Source organism: Prinia subflava, chromosome Z (assembly GCF_021018805.1).
Source record: "Prinia subflava isolate CZ2003 ecotype Zambia chromosome Z, Cam_Psub_1.2, whole genome shotgun sequence".
Classification (NCBI taxonomy): Eukaryota; Metazoa; Chordata; class Aves; order Passeriformes; family Cisticolidae; genus Prinia; species Prinia subflava.
Window position 1 is genome coordinate 74,262,441 of NC_086283.1, and position 23,434 is coordinate 74,285,874.

At 35.3% G+C, this 23,434-nt stretch overlaps 1 protein-coding gene across 1 annotated transcript in view; it reads left to right on the plus strand.

Moving 5' to 3' along the window:
- The window catches only part of PTPRD (protein tyrosine phosphatase receptor type D), a 369,891-nt gene that overhangs the window by 77,056 nt on the left and 269,401 nt on the right, over nt 1–23,434 (plus strand). The window contains exon 2 of the mRNA XM_063422525.1: nt 4,151–4,318. Coding sequence (XP_063278595.1) covers nt 4,234–4,318 — 85 coding nt within the window. The 5' untranslated portion in view covers nt 4,151–4,233. The remainder of the gene's footprint in view (nt 1–4,150; nt 4,319–23,434) is intronic.

The following is a 23,434-nucleotide window of genomic DNA, read 5'->3' on the forward strand; positions in this document are numbered from 1 at the left end:
TGTCAGTTGCCCTCATTGCTTTGGGAAATATACTTAATTCTCTTAGAAGACATTGTTTTACCCAGAGGTATTTCTGAATTGATTTTGATTAAGAGCTTATGAGAATTAATTTTATACATTATTTTCTATTCTTTCTAGTAATGATTCAGCTGTCGGTTATGTTTTTGCAGCCAAGATTTTTGCATAAAATTTATTTTCTTTTTTAAGAAGGTGTCATGATTGATATGCAAATAGAGCAAGTATTTGTACCTTTTCCATTACTAGTTGTAGTAATGTTTTAAATACATATTTTTTTTATTTCTTCTCTTGCATTTCCATGGTATTAGAAGTGGAAATCGGTGTAATTACAGATTGTGGATGTGATGAATGAAGTGTAGAAATAGAATTTCAGCAAACTCATCTGTTTTAATCTTTGCTTCCATGTATTCTTAGAGAAACAACATTGTTTGGTTAGTTCTTTTAATATAAGATATATCCAGTTACTTTCGTAAGGGGAAGTATAGGTGGTTTCTATGGGAAGTCCTTTAGACAAACCAGAGATGACCATGATCTAAAATCCTGTCTCTATAAACAATTTAAAACTGGAAAACATGAACCAGAAGTCCTGTTTGTAGCACAAATGAACTTTCACACCTTCATAATCCCTTTCTTCCAAAATTTTGTAAGTTACTGTTTGCTTAGTTATTTTTGTCAGTGTGGCTCCCTGCATCTGAGTCCTTTTTTGTCCATATTAAGTCTTTTCTGACCCTGCTGAGTGGAATTTTTGTTAGCAAGCATTTAAATGCACATTAAGGCATGGAAAGACAAGTTGATAAAAAAAAAATCAGTGTTTACTTTTATTTTTTTGTTGTTTCTGAAATTTACCCCAGGTATGCATTTCCTTTAACTGTCTGGGAGCGGAGCCATCTTGTGAGTACTGTGATAGCACCTAAAAGATTATTTTTGCTACCAGACTGCAGGGGAGCATTCTGATGTTCAGATGTTTCATTCACCTAGTTGGTCCTTTTGAGGATAATTGGTACACGTGCCCATGCCCTGGTATTATCATCTGCTGTGCTTCTGCTGAGGAGAATTCTTTTTTGTCGGTGCATTGAACACTCTGGGGAGCTGCACATCTGCACTTTTACTGATCCTATTAATAGATACCACTAATCAGGGAAAATCTATCCTCTTTCTCACTTGTGTTTTATTGTTAGCTGTATTACCTGGTTTCAAAGACAGCTCTTTTAGAGATATTGGAAGAGTAATTTTCGATCATTTAATACGGCAGTTATACAGCATTCAACCTAAAATAAAAACAGGTTTTGTTAAAGCTTCTTAAAGAGATATTTTTTCCAAAGAACTGTTGACCTCTCTGTGGTTATTGTGATCTTATACCAAGGAGAAACCCCATCTTTCTACCTTGGTGCAGCATGAATGTTGTAATAGGGACTGCTAAGAGAGACCTCACCCAAGATTAATTCTGCAAGGCAAGTATTGGTCCTCTGATGACAAGACTAGTATAACTTGGTGCTGAAAATGCTGTTTGGAAATTGCTGTTGTTGTGTGGTCTTTGGTACCACACTCAGGATGTAACGAACCATCATCAGGAGGAAATAGAAAAGGAGGGGAACTACACTACATTTAAGACTTACTAATGCTTGATGTGGAAGCTGATGGTTGTCTTCATAATTTCATTTAGTCCTTTTAAGGAATTGCATCTTCATGTTAGTTTTCACACATAAGCCAAGTACAGACCTATGTACCGTGTGATAGGATATCGGTGTTGGTACAGTTGTCAGTCAGTAGCCATGTCTGGACGTTTGTTTTCCTTGTGGGTAAAGCTAAGGCAGACTTTTGTGGAAAATCTTGATAGTACCTGAACGTCTCGTGGTTTGTCTTTCTCTATATTACCAGCCCATCACCTGCATGCCTCCATTAGCAGTGTATCTTCAGCTTGAAAGAAAACCACTCAACCACTGTCTTTACTCTAGTGCTTATGTTCCCTTGACCTAAAATAATAGACGTTTGCTTGAGGGCCTAAGCAGGTGAAGAGGGAGAACCAACAACAAGCAAAGGGTCTTCTGGAAACCTTGGTGTTTATTATCAGGTTAGCTAAAGTCGTGACTCTCAGAAACATGGAAGAAAGGGAATACTGAGGGCTTTCATTTTATGACCTGAGTGATAATGAATATTACCTTCAAAGCAGACAAAATGAGTGCAGTATTCCCAAGTGGTTGCATGTGCATTTAGAATGAATGAAATGAGGTTTCCCAAAAAAAAAAAAAAAAAAGAAAAAAAAAAGAAAAAAGCTCTTTTTTCTTTTCAACCTTTGCTTTGCAAGGTTTTGTGATACATTCCATTTGCAGGCAGCTTTCATAGGATAAGTGCAAATTCACATATCAGGATCATAAAGTTTTAAAATTCTGCTTTTCCCCAAGCAGACAGTAATATTTTTCCTGTTAGCCACCACATTTAGTATTTTCATGGGAGTACTTGAAATGCATGAAAATAAGGTGCCCCCGTGCCACATTAAAAAATGGTTGTGTAAAAAACAAGTACCCTTGTGGTCACCATTTTTTCCCCTTCTCTGCTGCCCTTATTAATTATCGGTATTGTTTCCTCTCTGCTTCTGCCCCTGAAAGGAGTAAGGAAGTGCTTAGTACCCACCACATTTCTCCGTTCACCTTCACACATCAGCCATCCCGGTTGTGTACTAGTGGAAAGATAGTTTTTTTCTTAAGTGAGCTGCCTTTAGAGATAGTTCAGGGCTCCCGTGTAACTCCTGCATTCCAGAAGAAGCACCTCTTCCTTCCAAGTGTATTTTGTACATCTCCATCTTTGTGATAGTATTGGAATCATTATACAGCAGTTGGCTCTGATACGCTTGCACGGACACAAATTGAGTCCGACAGGACTGGTGTCTCATGGACTTTGCTGTCATTTGAAATGCTGGCATGAAGATGGTAGCAATGAAAGGGGAGAGCTGGTGCCTTTAGCATTTTGCCTATGAAGATTCCTTAGCCTTGTATTTTTTGATAGCAGTAGCTGATTCAAAAGATGATTTTACAGCAGAGATCCATAACATAGCATGGATTTCTACCTGCTGATCATGTTTTCCATGAGAAAATTCTTGTGGGCATTTCCCTGTACTGAAAATGGGCTATTAATGCCACCCACAAAACTGTAAGATCTGTTTAGTGGAATAGGAATTAGTTATACTTTCTTCTTTGCCCTCTTGGTTTTCATTTTTACTGCATGGAAACCACTTGTACGATAATGAGGAAATTAGAATGAAGCTTAACAAATAAGTTTGTTTAATAAGTTAATAACTTAACTTATATGTTGCATATCCTTCCAAAAGTATAATTGCATTTCACCTTATTTTAGTGCCAATGTCAGGCTGCGTAGGGATATATCTCTAATATCTCTATTATTTCCTGTCTAAGGAGAACAATATTTTTATATTCCATAATTTCTATGAGCGTGGCTTATTTGTACAAGGATAAGACTGTTTTTTTCAAGTCAGGTACTTGAGCTGTAGTTCTGCCAGTGTATAATATTCAATTAAGCATTCTAATAAATGAGATGGATTGATTTGAGATCCCAGCCCTTTATTCAATGCCAGATTTCTGTTTCTCTATTAGGCATAATTCAGATATGTGTAGGAAATCACGACAGGAATTTTAACCTTTGAAAGCTGCTGAACTATGCAAAGTGTTAATAATATGTTCTGAAGTACATTTTGCACTGTTATTCTTGCCAGATGCCAGGGTATCAACTCCCTGTTTGCATGTGGTTTTGTTGTGGATATCTAAGCTGCTCTGATTACCTTCACACAATATGCATTCCAGTGATGTCTTAAACCTCATCAACAATACTATTTTCTTTGGTTCAGAACATGCTGTTGCTCTGACTAAAGATTCAGGATGTGAGAGTTGCTTGATTATGTGGTAATGGTACACTAAGAAATGTGTTGAAACACTGCTAACATATGTGTCTTGGATATTCTTTTATATACCAATAGCCTGAAATTAATTATGTTTCTTTCACTTTCTTCCTTACCCTCTTGTCTTTTAAATTGTTTTGCCTCATTTGTGAATGTGTAAAAAAAAAAAGAAAAGAAAAACTGTGGCCTATTTTTGCTAATTATATTTTTATCTTTTCACAGGCTCTGAAAATACTTCATCTGAAATTTCAGACTGGACAGACTCGCAGTGGCTTCTAAGCCAGTGAGAACAAGGCTGCCAAAGCATGCTGGTGCCAAGCTGTCGGATGATGCACGTAGTCAGGCCAATGGTGGTGCTCCTGTGCTTGCTGCTCTATGCTGATGCTGAAAGTAAGCTTATTATTCATTTATGCTTGAGTCTAGGCCATCATGAATAATTGTGTTTTCAGCTGGTGGTTACTAAAATTCTAAGAACGAGTTTCCTTTTGAGTGATTCTTCAAAAATTTCAAGGTCCTCTGTAATCACAACCAGTATTTGAAAAGGATTGTTTATGCAGCTCTCTTACTGTTCTTTTTCTTAATGCTTCTTTTCTTAAGCATGGAGTGGTTCATGCTAAACCAGATGGTGGACGCTCCTAGATGGTGGAGGCCACTGTCACAAAGTTGCACAGTCAAAACAAAGACCAACCGTGGTTACCAGACGTGGGTCAAATACCGTCATTCTTTGAATATTTCTGTCTTAACTTGGATTAAAAAAAAAAAAAAGACATTCCCCTCCCAATTAATATCCAGTCCAATTAAAATTCCCATCCCTTTGTAAGTGCTGCAACAGCTGTTCTAATGTATTATTTCCGACAGCTGTCACAGAGTACAGTATCCAAACAAATCAAGCAGAACTGACAACTTAGCGGCTGGCCTAAACAATTTGGTGAGGAAAGGCACCTATATTTACTTGTACTGAGGGGAAGGAAACTGCTGGAGTTTGGTCCATTAGGTTATCTATTAATGGGAAGATAATATCTTCTTTTTAATTAGGAAATCATTAGGTCTGCCTTGTTTACATGTGTTTCTTCTCCCAGCTGTCCTTTGGCTTCTTGCAGAAGTAATGTGCAAACGAGAAAAGCCATTTGCTTTCCACCTGTTGATATGCAGGTTTACTGCAAGCTGACTGTTAACATTCACTTCATTGAGGGGTATTTTCTTACTTTTCCACTAGTTCCTGTCGCTATGGAGGCACATGACCAATCAATAACTTTGTTTCAGCTCTGTCTTTAGAAGACTTCTGTGGTTTTTCACACGTCTGTTAAATTCAGTGGAAACACAGAGTATTAGAATCAGCTTTAGTAAGGCTGGATGAATCAGTTCTCCATAAATGCATACAGAAGAATTCCTTATCACCCTCCCTTACCACCTGCACTTCAGGTATACAGAGTCACAGCAGTAAAAGAGATAAAAAATTTTTCTGTTTCATGGTTAATAAGATTTCCCTCTTTTAAGTGCAGTGATGTGAAAGTGAAATAAATGGAGGAAAAAAGGACAAAACATACATGTTTGTTGTGTACTGACAGCTGAGATTCTTTGGCACCTTCCCAGTTAGATAATGACCAGCTGGAATGATTGTGTCTAAGGTGAAGCCAAGGACATTTTAACACTTTAGCAGCAAATAATTAATTGGGAAGTGGGCCCATATGTTGGACAGTTCTGCAGTTATAATATTCTGCGTATTTTAAAAGTTGTAAGAAGCACAAAGATCAGCTTTTTTATGACGGTTTCTCTCAGAATGAGATTATGAGTCTCAAGTATTTAATATGCACTAGCTTTTAAGTTGCTTAAATAATTATATACATATATACAAATGGTATACATTATATGGTATTAATTAAATTGTGTGTCATATATATGTTTATGTGACTCCACTTTATACTGCATTTATACTGTGAGTGTTAAACTAATGTTCTTCTGCCAGTTTCTTCGAGGGTCACGATATAGTCACATTTTCATCTTACACACAGTGTTTTATTTGGGAGGCACATTTAATCTCCACAGACTTAGTTATTTTGTGGCTTGGGTGAGGTAGGGCAGCATCTGTGAGCCTTTTGTACGCAGACACACAGAATGATGTGTCTTTGTCCACGATCAGCCCTGCTTACCTGAAGAAAAGTGCCCGCTGTGCTGGAGTTGTTCTGCCCTCTGCTCTTGCAGATACTCTTGCTCCTGTTTTGTCTTGCTCTTTCTAAAAGGTCGCAGACACTGCTTTGACCTAGTGCTTTTCTTGAAATTATTCACAAAGAGTGGCAGGCCCATGTTGCTTCATTTTAATGTGGAGAGGACACAGAAGATGAGACAAATGGAACAAAAAAAAATTGTTTTTTTCTCTGACACCTTGTAAAGGCTATGCCTTCTTTTTTTGCCATTATTTTCCTATTGCTAACATCAAGGCACTGCAGAAGAGAAGGTATATTTAAACATTGACACTACATTATACACTTTCTAGAGTAGTTGAATGGGTAAGGGTACTGAACAGGTTTCCAATAGTAGTCCTTAATACTTTTCAGTTTACATACAACCTTCACAGTTGAGAGAGGGAGGGAATGAGATACCTTTGTTTCTCTCCATCATTGTGAAAGATTCCACACTCTGAAATGTGTTGGCATGGGCTAATAAATGTACTGTGTCAACAAGCATGTGTGAAAAGTAGATTTGATTGTTACTCTTAATCCAGAAACTGAATTTACACTTGACTGAGAAAAGCAAGCAAAATTGAAAGGTGGCAAAGCTACCTTTGCTGTTTTTATCTTTTGGTGTTAGTAATATGATGTGATACTTGTAAATACAAGAAGTGAAAAATCTCAAGAATTATGAGTATTTTTTAGATGTCTTCTTTTATATTTGGTATTTGTAGGTTAGGGCGCACTAAGGAGTACAGCACATTTTCACTGAGGAATGAAAGTATTTGTTCATTAGTCTTTATTGGGGAACAGCAATGTGCTAGTCCTCAGTGTTTTTCATTGGGTGGGCTGTTCTCTGTGTTGATGGCAATACTTCACCATTATCTTCTGAGATATTAGTAATATAGCTTTGTTTGTCATAAGAGAAGTATTAAGTTTTTTCATGTTTATTTAAATGAACTGACAGAACAGTATCTACTTTATGCAGGTTAATCTGTTTAACAGCAAGATGCAGATATGTTTCAGAGATTCCTACCTAACATACTTCTTTTAAAACTATTAAATATGGTACCTAATTATGTGTTTCTGACCTTGCCAAGGGTCGCTGAGGTCACTTAACCACTGAGCTCAAAGAAATGTAGGAAATATAAAATCTTTCTAAAAGTGTTATTCCTGGTCATTCCTAGTATTCCAGTTTCTGAAAAATAAGAGTTTAATTTGTATTAATAAAATCAAATATCTTTCTGCAGATAGTCTGCATCCTGCTTTTTTAGTAATTTTGATTCTTGTGCATCCTGTTCCTTTTCCACACTGAGAAAGGCCTGACCACCATTTCAGAATTCTCTGCTGTGTTGCAGTAACTTTGTTTGTTTAGTGCTCTTGCTTCATTCTTGGCTACATAGGTTCTGCTCTGACATTTTTCTTTCGTTACTTCTTTGGAGATGCTGTTTTAAAAGAGAAGCTACAATTCTCTCTTGCTTCAGCAGAAGTGTTTGCAGGTCATTGTAAGAAGGCAAACAGAAATACTTACTAAAAACAATGCATTTGTTGTATATAGCTTCTATTCCAAATTGTTTGAAATGTGAATGGTGCTTAGCTTGTTCTTTGACTTCTAATACATGTTTTGACAGTTGTCATCATGCAGGTAACCAGTTTAATACCATCATCTCTAGGCCAGGATCAGTTCTGACAGGACAGTGATTACTTAGAACAGATGTTGGAGTAATTGAGACAAATTCTTGTTTAATACGATGTAAAGACAGTAATTTAGTATTGGTGAAACATTTTTTCCTTTATATATTTTTTTTTTCACTTTTTTTTAACTTTTAGTTTTTTAGAACATGTGGATTTTCCTTGCTGATATCGCTGCTTCTCTTTAAAAACTTCTTATGTTGCTCAGCTAGCTGAAACACATTCATGCAGTCCATGCTGAAGTTTTTTTTCTCTCTAGGCACGTAACACTAAACTACCCAACAGATCTTTCAAAGTAATTAAATTAGAAATAGCAGTTATGTTATTGTAGGTCTTACCGGTGGACAGACTTGGATCATAGTAAAAACCCTCACTGTTCCAGAATAAGTTCATAATCACTGTATGGGGCAGTGAAGCCCAATCTGGGGATTATGTACTTTTTTGTACGTGTACCTTTGATAATTAGGACTGAACTTTTTTCAGAGTAAATTAGCTTTACATTCAAACTCCAATATCTTTGAACGGATAATTTCAATTAATTGCTTTCAAGTATGGACAGTGACAAGAAAAATTCAAAGATAAAATCTTTCTGTTCTTTTTTGGTAATTTTTTACAGTATCATTTGTTTATATTAGTGCTGATTGCATGCACTGCATGTAAGATACAGCCCTTTGGTTATATTGTCTTTTTTTTTTTTTAAGAATGGTGATGTAGTCAAGAGAGTTGAACTATAAGCTGGGGATTTTTGGAGGGTGGGGAAGGTAGCTTCCAATTTTCTTTTATATTATTTTTTTTTCTTTTTCTGGAGTTTTGATATGCTCTCTTCAGTTCAACCTCAGGACATTTTTCAGTTGATTTGATGAAAATTAATACATACTGTTGCAAGAATGATTTTGTATTGGACTTGTTACATATGATATTACATATGATATTGGTCAAGTAAATCACCATCAGTTAAAGTTTTAGTTTTAGGGGAAAGTGGGACTGTTAGTTATGCCAAACCATTCTAGATGCATTCATTTTGCTCTGCAGCAGAGTGGAGGCTTTGGAATAAATGTGATAGTTGACATTAAGAGTTAGAGAAAATGAAAATATTATGTGATCATTCCAAACATACTGACTTCACTGCAGAAACTACAGGTAAAAAAGCTTTTTGCATGAGTCACAGTTTATCCAACTCTTGTTTTTCAAATCCTTACATTGATGCAAATTTGAATAGTTTAGTTTCGGCAGTAGCCATAACTACCACCATATCTGTTTAACCTGGTGTCAATTTTCAAATGTTAACAGCAAAACTGTGAGCTGAATGAGGAATAAAATTTTTCAGTTTAAATAATTTTCAAGAATGTGTTTTTGCTATTTCTAAATCTGTACATAAGAAAACATTTTGAAATGTAACATGAAGAAAAGATTTGTGTGTATTTTGTAGAGTGTAGATTCCAAATTAAATCATCAGGATTTTGAACTTCAGAAGAAATTGAAGAAAATTACAGAATGGTTCTTCTGAACATTTTTCTGTCCGTATCTTTACTGCTCTGAAGATTGTTGTGGTGTCTCTTTCAGAGCTGTGGTTACTTCAGGTAGCTGTAAGCCCCTACCTCCCTAAAGCAGAGCACTGAACAGAGCTGAGTTGCAAGCTTGGGAATCCAAGAAGCATTAAGCCCTGGCAACTTTGTCTTTTCTGACTATAGAGGCAGTGAAGTTCCTCAAGTGAAAAAAAGCCTTTATCTTTTGAATTTTTTTGAGCGTATATAAAACCAGAATCAGAAAATCCAGGGTGTCCAGTCTTCCCAGACACCCAAAAATCTAGATATGGGAACTGTATTTTAATGGCCCTACAGAGTTGGACAAACCCACATAATTTAGATTAATGTTATCTGTTAACAGCAAGTGTTTTTGGAGAAACTACAGTATGGGTAGTTATCTCAGTGTGTTTAATTCCCTGCAGCATCAGTAATGACCACTGGCAGATAAAGGAATGTGAGTCATTAATATTCCTGTGTCAGAACTGGCAGTGAATTCCAATGTGTCTGCTAGATTGCTTAAGAACACGTCTGCATACTTCAGAAGTTTACTAGAGGTACATACCATAATCTCAGCTTCTCATAGGAAGCTCTTAGGGAGGAAAGAAGAAAAAACAGTGGTACAGAAAATTTAGATTTTTTTTTTTTTAGCTTATAGTCACACAGAACAACAACTGCTGTGGTGTTTTACAGTATTTTTATCCCATGTCTGAAGCTTAACCCTCACTGGTGGAAACGGAGATAAAATGTTGATTACCAGCATCTGTTTCAGTAGTTAATTTCTGACAACATCTTTAGAAAATTATGAATATCTAAGTGTGCATAGAAAGGTCACCATTCACTTTTGTCCACACTAGTTTTCAGTAAACTCCCTCCCTCCAAAATAACATAGGTATAGGACGATTCTGACTTAAACAGTGTCTGTTTAAAGCCATATTTTTTCAAAATAATTAGGCAAATATTTTTAAGTCTTTCAAATTCTTGTGAATATGCAATTTTTTGATGGCACAAATTTATTTGAAAATTGCTAATTTATTTTGACTGCTGCCTTCTAAAGGAAGTTATGTGGAGAATAAAGTTACACCTTGACTGAATTGCTATAAAATGGGTTTAAACATAAAGTTGTACACAAACTAATAAAGTTGTGTACAAATTGCTTCTCTGGCTTTCACTGAATACACAAAACTGTAAGGTACATGTTATGAAAAATTGAGTGCAGAATTTTGTCTGTTGATTAGAAACTTCATTTTATATAATTGAGAATATATTGATAAAAGACAATAAAAATTGGAATTACTCGTAAATATAAAATTGAAAATGTGTGGCATATAGTCATTTCAGTTTACAGGAAATTCTGGGACATGACTGTAAACACTTTGGACATAGTCTTGCTGTGCAAAGTAGTAGCAAAGAACAGAATTTCACAATGCATAACGTTCTCAAATTCCTACAAAACAAATTCTGAGAGCCTTTTCTCAACTAGGCTGCTGTCAGGAAGATAATCCAATAGAAGTTTAAAATTTGTTCTGTTGGGATATAAATTCTATATCTATATAGCTTTGTGAAATCTAAGTGGGTAGAGTTTTGTTCTAGTTACTACTAAGGAACCAGTTTTTAATTTACTTTGTACAGCTTTCTGTGCTTTCTGCTTCAGGACAACTATATGAACGGGAGAGAGCTTCCATTGCTGTTGATTTTATTTTAATACATGCAGTTGTGAGGAAGGAGGCAGAAACAAAAAGTGATAAGAAATTTGTTTTGCCAGTGAGCATTAATTAGGTATGGGCATTTCCAGGAAAGTTCCACCTATGTAATTGTTTTCATCGAAGAATATCACATACACTTCAATGTGTAAAATAATAGTAGAGAGTATGGGCAGGTGATGTCTGGACTGAAGAGAGAAATAGTAATTTTATCTCCTAGTAAAAAAGCATACATTTTACCATCAACAAAGAGTGCATAGTATCTCTAAATGTAAGGATTTTGAAAATAAACGAGGGAGGGGTTGTGTGAAAAATTTGTTGTGTTGAGATGAGGTTGTAGGGTCTAACATCTTTTGACTGAAAGGCAAAGGTACAATGAAGGTGAATAAAAAGGCAAATTAGCCTAACAGATAAGGGCATAGTGAGGCCAGTGATGCATTGAAGTTTGTCTGTGGTTGCTGACAAACCGGAGGAAATGCAAGGAGGAGAAAAACACAGATTCAGGACTAGGAAAATATTTATATCAATTTTAGTAATAAGTTTCTTATAAAACTGAAGTCTTATTTCAGCTGATGGATACATATTTTCTTCTTAGAATGTAGCAATTGAAATAAAGAGCTCTGCTCAATAAATTGGAGTTTAGTGGTGATTAGTGGCTGATTGTGGTCAATTACGTTGTATCATTGAAACAATGTGCTGAAATGTCAGTCTGCTACTATATTTCTGAATATTGTCAGATTCAGATATGTTGCATTTTGTAGGCAGTACACAAGGTGCTGGACTCATTGCAGAAGTGACAAAGAGAATCCGTTTGTTTCTTTATTTGTTTTAATGTAAAAACCTAGGTTTAAACCTGTGAGTAATTCTATCAGAGGAATAAGGAAGACGAGGAAATCATTGGAAATGGTATAAACCTTAGTGCACCTGTATCTTGCAGTTATCTAAAATACTTTCAGTGACAGCTGAAATGGTCCAGAGGATGGGACAGCTGCCATGTGAGAAGAGACTGACGAGGCTGCGACTCATTTTCAAGGAGGATTGGCAGAAGTGGGTTGTGGGGATTACGGCTAAGGTCTGCAAAATTACAGGGGCAGAGGAGAGAAGGAAAACAGAATGGATATCCACCTCCTCAATAATAATAGAACTGTGGAGTTTGGGGATTTTAGTAGAAGAGTTATTAAAAGCAGGTAAAAAATGGAAATTGCTGTTAGTTTTTGTGGAGGCAGACATTATTTATAGTTGTAAAGAACTTTAAAAATCCATGTTCAGGAGGTCCATAAATTAATACTAAAAGAACAAACAGGAATGCCATTGTTAATGTAGTTACACATATGAAGTGAATGGACCTCAAAAATTGCCCAGGCTAATATTCCCATATATGTCATGTTCTCTTGATGTGGAGACATGATAGCAGACAAGACTTAGTGTGTCCTAGCAAGGCATTTGCTGTAGTCTTCCACTCAGAAATACATAAGGTTTCAACAGGCATTGTGCATTGTGTTCATTGACACTACCGTTTACAGAAAATCTGATTTGGAGATTCTTGTACCAGACTATATCACAACTATATCACAATTTTGATATATTTGAAAATTAGGAAGTGAAATTAGAGGCTACAGCAATTTAAGCCATTTAAGCAAAAAACCATTTAAGCAAATGCAGTTTGTTATTTTGGAAAATTACAATATTAGTGTTGCCAGTAGCAGAGCTCACATATATGCCAGCTCTGTATGTGTTTTTGTGTGAGCATATGGTGCTTTGGGGCAGGAGACTTTGGGCAAGGAGATTTGCTTTGGGCAAGGGTTAGTTAGTTTATGGGATGTGTTATGAATCTTTAGAATTCACAGATGAAGTACCTTAGTGGAAAATCCTAATCAGCTTTTTTTCCTCTTTTATAAAGTTTCATCTTCATACATAGTCTTAATGTGTAGAAGTGTAATGTGTTCACTGACCTTTTTCAATATCTGTGGTCTGATGAAAGTGACTTAAACGTTGTAGCATCTAAAGATGTATGTATTCTAAAATCTGGAGGTAAACTACAACTCAGAAAGGTCCCACAGCATCTTAGGAAAATGACACTGTATCTACTCTAAAGTCCAGGTTTTGAAATCAAATGGATATAGATTCCCTTAAAAATATTAACAATATATAGTTCCTTTTAAAATTAAATATCTCTTAAGAAATTAATTTAGATGCCTTTAAAATAATTTTGCAATGCACTAATTAAAGACAAATTTGTTACTAAAGACATTACTTAAAATTTTAAGTTAACTAAACATGATTCTGTTGAATTGATTATTTACGTTCTACATAACAGCTCTGTGTTATTTTTTATCAAGAATTACAGACTTCTAAAAACATTACAATGAAATGAAGTGCTTTGGAGACTCAAGTGTATGCATGTGGATAACATGAGTATGTTTAAAACAGCTTTTAGATTTACATGAAAAATGTGAGGGATTTTCCTATGGCAGAAAGTCGCTAGAAAACTTTTCTAAGCTGTACACCATTTGACTGAAGCTCAGTACCCACAGAGAGCAGGAGCTCCTTTGGTGTCTTGGGAACTTTGTGACGATTCCTGATTGACCTCAGTTTAGGTAGGTTGTGTATAAACAGTTCTGAGAAACCCGATCCTTAATCTTTCTGGACCTTTTGTGCATCAAGCATAGGATACAAAGAATAAAAAAGGATCATTTCTTCTCAAAGCTGTATAACTTACAGTTATTGCTAAGTACTAATAAATGCATTTTCAGTATTATTTCAATTTTCTGCTTGTTTTTTTCCTTCTGAATAAATGCAAATATGTGAATGGAGGCTAGACAGGATTTTTTGCTATACTTGGCTGTGAATTTGCTTATTTTATTTTGAAATGCAGAATTTCAATAGAATTTGTGGGTATTATTTATATGAAAATATTAGAACTTCTAGCCAAATTATTCTCAGATTCTCCAAGTGCAGCAAGATTTGTTTACCTTTTCCATAACCAGAAAAATCCACCTTTTGTCTAGAATGCCCCAAAAATTGTTTTCTCTTCAGTAGGGTATAGACTGGTATTTTTGTATGGGTTCCTCTCTAAAATGTGCACTTAAGTGAGAATTTATAGATGTCTCTGTTAATAAATACTCATTTCTGCCACTGAGCAGATCTTCTACGTCTTTAGCATCTGATTTTTTTTTTTTTTTTTTTTTTTTTTTTTTTTTTTTTTTTGGTATGTGTGCATCTTTTTTCTTATCTATGAGTGCATGGCTCGGTCTTGCAAAATGCGTTTTAACCTTGGGGGAGAAGATGCACTGCTCTGAGAGCCTGAAGATCAAGAGTTTGTATTTCTTTGATGTTAATAGATCTGTCATGTCTTTTCATTTTACAAAGAAAGCATTTTGAAGGATCAAAAGTGAGAATAAAAAGGGGTCTCTTATGTAGGGGGGCCAAATCTACACTTCACAGTTTTTAGTGTGTCAACGTGTGGCCCTTGCAATCTTTCTTATATCAAGACAATTTTTTCTAATTCCATGTTAGTATTTTCTTTCTGGTGTATTGCTGTTTACTTCTTAGGTTATGAACAGAGTATAAGACTGCAACTGCAGATCATGAGAACTCATTGAGCTGTAGATATCTTGAAACTTTGATACTTCCTGTCTCATTGTGCACAGAATAGTCTCAAAAATCATGTTTGTTAGACATCTGACTGTAAGCAAGACAAGGGTCTATACTGAGACTGTCAGATTCAAAGGAATATTGCATCTTACTTTTTTTCACCAGAGTCAGCCAGGTACCCTGTCCAAAGCTGACTTTCAGGAGTTACATTAATAATCTTTATTTGTAGTGCCCAATCATGTATATTCAGACATTACAGGTAAATTTTAATAAATTTTCAGGTTTCTTTTTTTTTTTGGAAAAGATATTACAGAGGTAGTGAAGCACTCCTTGCCATTTGGGAGAATATTGCTAGGAAAGTGAAGGGCAGGTAATGCACAATTACAAAGAAAGCTGTTGTCTTTGACCATATAGTATTGCTACAGGCACTGTGATCTCAGTGGTATCCCAAAGACTGATTCTTTTAGAAGGCTACTGAAATTGTTCCCAAGAACAAATTCAGAAAAATAAGATAATATTTCCAATAATATTCTGATTCAATTATACTGAAATATTTTGAGATTGAGGTTTTAGAAAAGTTCTTAAGCTCTGTGAAAAATATTTCATTGATACTAATTTCTGATTGCAACACTAATGTTTTCTTTAAGATAAATAAATTATGCTACTGTTCATTCTGGAGGGAATTTGTATTCCTTTAATAATTTCTTTTCTCTTTAGAATGCAGACATGGTCCAGAAAAGACATTTAACATAGAAATGATGTAAAGGTGAAGAAGAAATGAAATCACAAATACCATTTAACTGTAAATTGGATTTTAGGGTAATTTAAATCTCATCACTGGAGTATTTATCTCTAAATGTTCCTAATTTAAAAGCTTTTAAAGGAGTGTGAAAAATTTCTCTAATAGTTAATGCATTTTCCTTCTTCTGCCGAAATACCCTAAGTTGCACAAAGTCAGCAGAATCCATGGTCTAAAAATATTGTTTATTCTCCAATAGTAATTTTTTTTGTTTATCACATTCCGAGTACCCTGCTCCAAATCCTGGGACTTTTAGGGCAGCAGTTGTCCTTATACCTGCTCTGCTAGGTGAGTTACCTCTTACAGTCTGTGGCCCAGTTTTCTTCATGCAAAGCTGGAGTGCATTCTGACTGAACTTGAGGGGGATGCTTTCTGCTTTGAGAAGGCGTGCTCTTGGCTATGGGGAAGTATTTCTTTTGCTGGTCTGAGTGAAATGCAGAAGGATTGCTGTGCACCTGCAAAGACCAGCAGCATGCAGGCTTGAACTTCACCAATCTGTGTTCTTTGGCACCAGAGGGTGCCTGATTTTTCAGCTGTGCATCTCGATGGGCCTCACCCTCTTAGTAAAACAGTTCTTATTTCCTGTGTTCTTCATTTATATTTCTTCTGTTCTTCATTTATCATTTGTGTCTCTTCCTATGCATCTGTTTTCTCCTTCAGCTCTCTTTATTCTTCCTCATGCTAGCTTCCCCACTCATCTCTTAAAGTCAGAAATATGCACCAGTTTTCACAAGCGTCCTTGGAATCTGGTCCAAAAATGTTGTCAGTCGTGTATCACTAAGTAGAAACAAAGCAGGACCACCCACGTGGAAATAATAGACTGAAAATTCGGCAAAGAAATTTCACATAAGTTGCGGAAACTCATTAGAGGTCAGTAAAGCCATATTATAACCTAATTTTTAAACAGTATCAACTTTGCTTTCCTCATACTCATGTCAAATGGACATGTTTTCTCACTTTATTTCTGATTTTTTAAATTTGACTTGACCAAACTGTTTTCAAAAATCACAAAGATCCTTTCAATAGTATCTGCGTTGTACAATCAGACAAGAGTCAGACAGACAAGACTTACTATCTGCTGATCTTTTGGTACTTTCAATGAAGAAAAGGTAACCTCTAATTAATGACTTAAAAAGGAAGTCAAACTCTAATTCTTTATCTGTCTAGACTATACAGACCTTCTCAAAAGGGACTGTAATTGTGCACAGGTATTCTGCTTTTTAAAAAATTACATTCTATCTCTGCAAAGAATTTCAATCATTTTCATTTTACTAAGTTCTACCATATTATTCCAATTTACTAGACTGTGGGATCTGTAGAGTTGTTATTCTGGCAAAGAGTGTGGGGTTTTTTTCTGTTCTGCATACTTTTATTTTAATGCAACCTCTATGTTTCATTGATTTTGCTGCAATTTTTCTCATACTGAAGTAACACTGCCTTCACAGCAACTACCTGTAAGAATAACAGAGTTTCCAGGATCCTATCCTAAAAATTGGGAGTTTTGAAAAAACCCTGTTTTTTGGATTGTAGTCTTGCTGTTGTGCTTTATCTCAATTAGACACAGTAATTAAATCACTAAGTGCTTGACATTTACCCCTTACTAACAAAGAGTAAAGCTTACTACTTTCTTTCTTGATTCCCCAAGACTTGCTATTTCAGTTTTTTGTGCAGCTCTTCATTTGTGGCATTTGTGCTTTTGAGAAGCATGAAGTCAGTGCACAGCACTGTAACTCTGCAGCACAAACAGCACTGGGAAGGGGTTAACCTAGCCATTGATTGTACTTTCAGACACACTGCATCTTATGTGTGTCACCTCAGTGAAAAATGGAAGAGAATAACAAGCTGAGTATAGCTAATTAATATTGGACAATGAACCATGTAACTCGAGTTTGTTGTAGAGTTCTGACTTTTTTAACAATTTTTATTGCTTGTGGTTTTTGTAGGAATTCTTTTGTGGATGTGTATTTCAATAAAAATATTTTGGGTAAAGGATGGTTAATATTTTGCTTTAATGATATGAGGTTGGACATTGACCTGTTCTTATTCTCAGTTGTATACATGCCAAATTAAAAAATGCAAATTTGTTTCTAGTAATTTTTTCAGCTAGTAAGTACTTCAGTAGCTAATACTGTATCAGGTAAAACTAGATGAGCTAGTACTGCTTAAACTACTCGTGCTGATCAGCTAGGACTGAATTGAAATACAGATCTTTTTAAAACTACGTAATTGGCAGTGGCTGATTTCTCAGGCTTATGTGATAGTTGGCAATTTTATTTCAAGCAAGATATCCAAGATACTGGTAAAAATTCCTTTGTCAGAAGAGTTAAGAAGCACTCTGACAGGCTACCCAGAGAAATGGTTAAGTCATCATCCTTGGAAATACTTAAAAGATGTGTAGTTGTGGTGCTTAGGAGTATCTTATGTGGTGGATTTGGCAGTGTTGAATTAATTGTTGGTCTCACTGTTCTTAGGTGTCTTTTCCAACCTATATGATTCTATGATTCTATCCTGGAGTGCTATGTAAAGCACTTCTTTCTAAAAGTCCAGCAAGTGTTCCATTAATCTATATCTGATCATTCATAGAAACCTTTTTGTTTTTTGCATTTCCTTGTATATACAAGGAATTCACTTGTATATACTTGAGACTGACATTTGCGCTTGGATTCATTAGGGAAAATAAAATGAAAATAGTGAATGTCTTACATTTGTGTCCTTATATAAGATAATTTATCAAAGCTGTTCACTGGCTAATGATTCAAAGGATGTGGGCAGGATGGAGACATGGGCTTACTGGAACCTCATGAAGCTTAAGAGAGGGAAGTGGCAAGCCTTGCATGTGGGAAGGAACAATCCCTGGCACACCAGAGGCTGACCAGCTGAGAAAACAGCCTGGCAGAAAAGTTCAGGGGGTTGTGGTTGACCAATAGCTGACCACAAATCAGTGATATTTCCTGGTGGTAGGGAAGGCTGACATTTTTCAGGAGTGAGGTGATCCTTCTTTCCCTCAAACTGGTTCAGGTGCATCTGCACTGCTGGATTCAGTGTTAGGCTCCTCAGCAGAAGAGAAATGGGGATGTGCTGGAGTGAGTCCATTGAAGGCCCACAAAGGCAGCACTGGGGCTGTAATATTGTTATAAAAAAAGAAATTGAGAGCTGGGACAGCTTGGCCTGATACAAGAAGGCTGAGTCAGATTTTATGAGTATATAAATGTACCTGATGGTAGAGGGCGAAGATGTGAAAGCTGTGCTCTTCTCAGAGACCCATAGCTGACAGCCCAAGAGGCCCATGAAACTCTCTTAAAACATAAGACATTTTTATAATTGTTACTGGTTATGCTGCTATTGTTATTACTGCTGTTATTTCAAGACTGAGCACTGGAATAGGTCAAAAGTGTTTGTAGTCTTCATTTCTGTAGATACTTAAAATTGAAAAGAGGATGACTCTGGAAAAGCTTCTGTAGCTGATCCAAGTCTCAGTCAGGTTCTGGGCTATTCTCAAGGTCTGACTGCCAGCTTCAGTGAATCCATGGTTCTGTGAAAATTGATGGGTGAAATTCAATGTGCCCCCTAACAATTCTTATGTTGTATTTCAACTGTTGACCTTGGAAGTAAATATTATTAAGCCTACTAGTTTTATGAAAACAAGTATAAGAATGTGATACCTTTTACTATCAAAAATATTGTAATTCTGTAATACAACAAAGAATGAGAGAAGAAATGGCAGTTTAATAATGGATTGGATTTCTTCTGCATTAAAAAGTGATCACAGTATTCAAATGGAAAGCAAACCCAAAACCTGAAGATGTTAACTCAAGTAAATGCAGTCATGAGACAAGAAAGCAAGTAGGAGAGATAGGTAACATACGAAACTAGAGTCTGCCCTTTCAAATTCAACATGCTGCAGTTTTATGCTAGTTAAAGCGAAGAACTGTGTGATTGAGGTCTAAGAAACCTAGTATTTATTTTGAGTGAAGATATAATCTCTTTTTTCATAAATATACCTTCAGTTGTCTATATAATAAATGTTTTTTAGTATGTGGGTGCAATCCTGCACAAATTAAATCAGTTGGAAGAATCCTGTTTAAATTACAGAGTGCAGTACTTGGCGTCTTCCTCTAAATTTACGCTGTGTGAAACACTCCATCAGAGTTCCAAAGGCAGTAGGTAAATAATTGGCAAATTAACTTTAAAATAAAAATTATAAAAGTTAACTAGATATAATTTAAAAAATAAGACTACTGCACGTGCTCAGTACATACCAATACTAAGTTTTTACTAGGTTATTGAAGTCCATTGAATCAAAATGCGTACTATGTGAACAGTGCCTTTACTGTTTTACTTTCTCAAGTATCTGTGTTGAAAATCTACAGACAAAAAATTGGTATCACTTAATCCATAACTTCAGTAAATATACCGTGAGTTCAGTTGGAGTTGTTCTATTTGTGGGGGGGAGGAGGGAAGCAGAAGGTTAAGGTAAGTGTATATTTTCCTACTGAATGTCAGGCAAAAGAAGTTTTTGTTTCAAACCATGTTTGTTTTCAGTCCTGGATTGATTTTCATTAGCATTTCTGCATTAATTTTTTTTTAGTTTCCTGACTTTCTAATGGAGTTTGTAACAGAGGAACAGGTAGCATTTAAAGATGAGTGACAACACTGAATTATTTTAATTGCATTCTGAAAAAAAAAAGTTTAAAATGAGTTGAAGGAAAACTCTTAAGTTTCTATATCTTATGTTTGTATGTATCAAGAAGCAAAACCAGCAGTTGAAGGGAGATTATTCTCATGTTGGACTCCATTTTTGCAAAACCCCGCTAAGAGTGCTGTGTCCAACTCAGTGACCCCCAAAATTATGAGAGGATGTAGATCTGTTGGAGTGAGTCCAGAGGAGAGCCACAGTGGTGGTCAGAGGGCTCTCTTACGAAGACAGACTGAGAGAGCAGTTGGGGCTGTTCAGCCTGGAGTGGAGAAGGTTTTGAGGAGATGTTTGAGAGCTTTCTAGTAGCTAAGGGAGGCCTACAGAAGGGCTGGAAAGTGAGCTTTTACAAGTGCATGTAGTGCCAGGACAAGGAGTAATGGTTTTCAGCTGTAAAATTTCAGCTGTGGCTGTAAATTAGACCTTGGGAACAAATTCTTTACAGTGGTGGTGAGGAGGCACTGGAACAAGGTCGCCCAGAGAAGCTGTGGATGTTGCATCCTTGTCAGTGTTCAAGGCCAGGCTGGATGTGTTTCTGAGCAACCTGGTCTGATGGAAGGTGTACCTGCTCATGACAGGGAAGTTGGAACTTGATGATCTTTGAGGTTCCTTCCAACCCAAATCATACTATGGTTCTATTTAGATGTCACATTTATTTAATTATTAGTCATAAAATACTTAGCTTTGTTCATCTGTTCACTCATAGATCTGATTCCTAGATTGTTTTCAAAACTGAGTGAGAAGCCAAGTGGTGACCGAAGCTTTGCAGTACAAGGCATTGCCTCTTTCACTGGTTGGAAATAATAAAAGTACATCTCAATACATCTTAGTCATTAATGGGTGACCTCTAGTGTGCAGTGATGCCATGTAATTTAATAATTCTGTTTGTGAAGAGACTAAGTAATTATAAGAAACAGAATTTAAGTACAGCAAAGTGATAAGGAAACTGCTTAATGATGGTGAAAACAGTTATAAAATTAAAATAACGCATTCTTTTGATTCCTCTAGGCTGGCTATTTTACTGTGCCATAAGGAATTTGCAGGCCAGTCACAAAGAAATGTGACTATTTGTGCTTCCTTTTTGAGTGGCAGAATTCCATAGGTGGAAATACTGTGCTACGATACTGAAATTGTTCTCTTGCATTTAATTATTCATCAGTGAAATGTCATACACACACACACACACACACACAAGAAAAAAAAAAAGAATGTAGATAGTTTAGATTAATTGAAATGACAGATTGGATAACAAAAGATTTGAAGGCCACGACTATTCTTCTGGTGAAAATAGTAATCCTGTGGTGTTCCCCGTAATACAAAATCATCTTTGAATAGGAACTGAAATTTAATGGTACGATGTTTCCAAATAATGACTAATCTGCTACTGCTGCTGCTACCCTGGCCTTTTACTTAAATAAAAAAAAAAAGCAGAGATGCATTTTTCTGTTCATCTGGTATAGAAACTAATGTATATCCAGAGTACAAAAGAAAGTGTTTCTTTAAAATTTTTATAATAAAAAAAGAAGAGTGAGTTGAACTAGAATTCTTGATAGGAGTGAAGAATACTTGTGGTAAATAAATTAGTTTCAAGGATTAAGATAAGCTCAAAAGGTATAAAAAAGTCTTAGAAATGGATAGTTATAAGCAAATTGTCAGATTAAGTTAGAAATGCAAATTTTACAAATGCATGTAAGATTAATGTGGAGAAATTAATGTATTTTATATCTATTGCAACCTTTTTTTGAAATGTAGCATACTTACACTGAGGTATATATGCAAAGGTTGTGCATGTTAATTACCACTGGGTATTAAAAAAAGGAGCTCAAACGCAGACCAAATGTAATATTTAACTAAGGAGTACTAAAGGAGTGCTAAAATCGTATTTATTAGGTTAATATCTACACAATATCTTTATAATTTAGGAATTCTTTTCCTTTAGAAAAGGGAAGGCTTTTGACAACTTGGAAGACATTTTACTGTTCGAGTGGATATGTATTTAATACAGTTTTTATTTCTATGGAAGCACACAGATGTTCTTATGCCATTTGAATTCACAGGAATCTTAGAAATATGTGTGTTATCAATTACTCTCCTGCTATGCAATAGTGTAACTCAATACAGCCTAGTTTGTGTCTATGTTAGTAACAACAGAAACCACCAGATTTCACGCAGGTTTATTTTCTACTTTACTTCATAGAATGGCAATCTCAGTATAGATGGTATTCTAGAATAACTTTCTTCAGAGCTTTTGATTTATTTAATATTCAAAGTATGTAAATTCTGGGTTTTTTTGAAAAGCATTTTTCTTACACTAATATAAAGATGTCTTATCACAGTAATAGTTAGAAATCATGAAGTGCAATATATTTTCTGTTGCAATACTTACGCTTATTATTCATGTTATCCTCCTGGTATCCGCTTCAGCTGCTTTTCTAAGCAAAGAATTGGATTAAATGAATTATAAATGAGGCATTGTGATTTAAATCTAATCTGAATGTGGAAGATGCTTCAAAAAAGTATTCAGCAAATAAATGTGTGATCAGCAAATCAGTGATGTAACTTGAGAAATGTAGCAATATTGTAGCATCCTATCTTTCAGTCACATCAAAGTATATACACTTCCTATTGTTTTCAGGTTTATGCAGAAGTTTGATACAACTTCTACCTTTTTTCCTTCTTTTTTTTTTTATTTTCTTGGGATTAGAACAAATGTCTTAGAAAGAGCTTCCTCTCTTTCAAAATATGGATTCTCTAACAATTATGGGTTAGTAATCTCCAAGTGCAGCTATTCAGGCTTGTCTTACAGGCACAGAGCTATTCCTCTATGTTTCATAAAGAAACTGAGGGATCCGTTTATACCTTGTCTTAATTTTATTTTGTTAGACATGCACTGATTGACCTATTGATTGGACATAAAATTATTGTTCCAACTTAATAAATAAATTAATTTATAGATATTCTGAGAGCCCTAAGTCGTTCAAGAACTTGGCAAAATAATAATTTCAGGTAATACTGTAGTAAGTGAAACTTTGGTGTGAAATAAGATGTTATTTCTATACTGTTTATCAGCAACCTATGCTATATTTTATGCATAAAGTAATAAATTTTAAAATAATAATGCATTTTTAGATTTATTATTTATTTTTATTTATTATTATTTATTATTATGCATTTGCATAATAAAATGTCTTATAATTGTAATGATACAAACATTCTTGATAGAGACTATATTTTATAGAAATAATACATTTTTATTTCATTAAATAAATTACTTTCAAGTCATGCAAACACTTCTAATAGTGGCAATAGCGTGACTTCTCTTGATAGCATTTCT